The sequence below is a fragment of the Gavialis gangeticus genome, unplaced genomic scaffold (assembly GCF_001723915.1).
Source record: "Gavialis gangeticus isolate Ggan-Ray unplaced genomic scaffold, GavGan_comp1, whole genome shotgun sequence".
In the NCBI taxonomy this organism is placed as follows: domain Eukaryota; kingdom Metazoa; phylum Chordata; order Crocodylia; family Gavialidae; genus Gavialis; species Gavialis gangeticus.
This window is the reverse complement of record NW_017729011.1, coordinates 24463341-24464556: the sequence shown is the minus strand read 5'-3', so window position 1 is coordinate 24464556 and position 1216 is coordinate 24463341. Positions and strand designations below refer to the sequence as shown.

The window sequence follows — 1216 nt, the reverse complement described above, 5'->3', positions numbered from 1 at the left end:
TTTCTTCAGGGCAAAGTTGTGAGATTGTGTGCTGTGGTTAATGTGAGATTTATTGGTCCCATTAGATGTATAAATTATCTCTTTTTTCTCTCCACAGGAAGTTCTACAGACTCTGACCAAGTTTTGTTTCCCCTTCTATGTGGACAGGTAGTGTTAGATTTTCAAACTTTACAAGAAAAAAGCTTGTCAATAAAACTGCTGCAGAAAATAAAAACCATACCATTCCTAATGTTCTGTCTGTTTGACTGTGATTTAAAACACCCAAGTGCAAATTATATTTGCAGTATCCCTTTTTCCTGGGGATTTTATGGGCACCATCAAAAAAAGTTTAAAAGTTAGAACTGTGCACTGGCAGTAGTCAAAATGCATTTTGTTTAACTTCTAAATAATATTTGGATGTTAACATTAAACTTTGAGGATTTATTGTATGTATTTTAAGAATGGATAATACTAAATCTGTATAAATTTGTGTATAACATTCTCATGTTAACATTTTACAGTCCAATCTTCCTAAAATATGAGTAGTTTAGAGAGAAGCTCTAGACCTTGCAGGAATATTGGTGATGTTCTCTTGGATATTTAACATGGTTTGTAACTTGTTTTGGAAGTTAAATTAGGACTAGATTACTTAATAATTTAGTATATTATGTTATAAGTAATTGTTGACTTGTAGAAGAAAACAAAATTAATTGCTTTATGTTTACTTTTGAAGGTAGGGGTATTCTAGCCAATTTCATATCAATTTTAAATATTCATTTTCTGAAATGATCTACCACTGGTTGTCATAAAAGAACATCAAGTGTTTGGCTGACAGCATTCTTCTTAGAACAGATAATATTTGGAACTTTTTTGACTGACTTTTGTAACTTAATCACAATGATGAGACCATTATGGAAACATGTTTTTATAATTTCAGTGAAACTTGCCTGGTATTTACATGAGAAACGGTTGTTTTTTTTTCTTCTTTTTTTGTGCATAATAATTATTTGCTATTTAGATCACCTTTTTATTTTTTCCTCCAAGTAGCTGTCTACCTATCATCCCACTGGCCATCTTGCAAAAGATAACTCAGGATCTTCTTTTAAAAGGGGAGGGAGGGAATTATCAGCATGGGGAAATTAGGTTTTAGATAATTTCATTGCATTCAGAGGAAAAGCATTTTTTAAGATATTCTCAATAGCTGTTATGCAGGATGACCCCCCCTCCCCCCCGCCAC

General features: G+C 32.4%; 1 protein-coding gene across 4 annotated transcripts in view; it reads left to right on the top strand.

Annotated features, from left to right (window-relative positions):
• DENND1A (DENN domain containing 1A) overlaps positions 1 to 1216 on the top strand; it is a 344343-nt gene that overhangs the window by 116282 nt on the left and 226845 nt on the right. For all 4 annotated transcript variants that reach the window (XM_019510878.1, XM_019510876.1, XM_019510880.1 and 1 more), the window contains exon 4: positions 98 to 147. In XM_019510878.1, coding sequence (XP_019366423.1) covers positions 98 to 147 — 50 coding nt within the window. The remainder of the gene's footprint in view (positions 1 to 97; positions 148 to 1216) is intronic.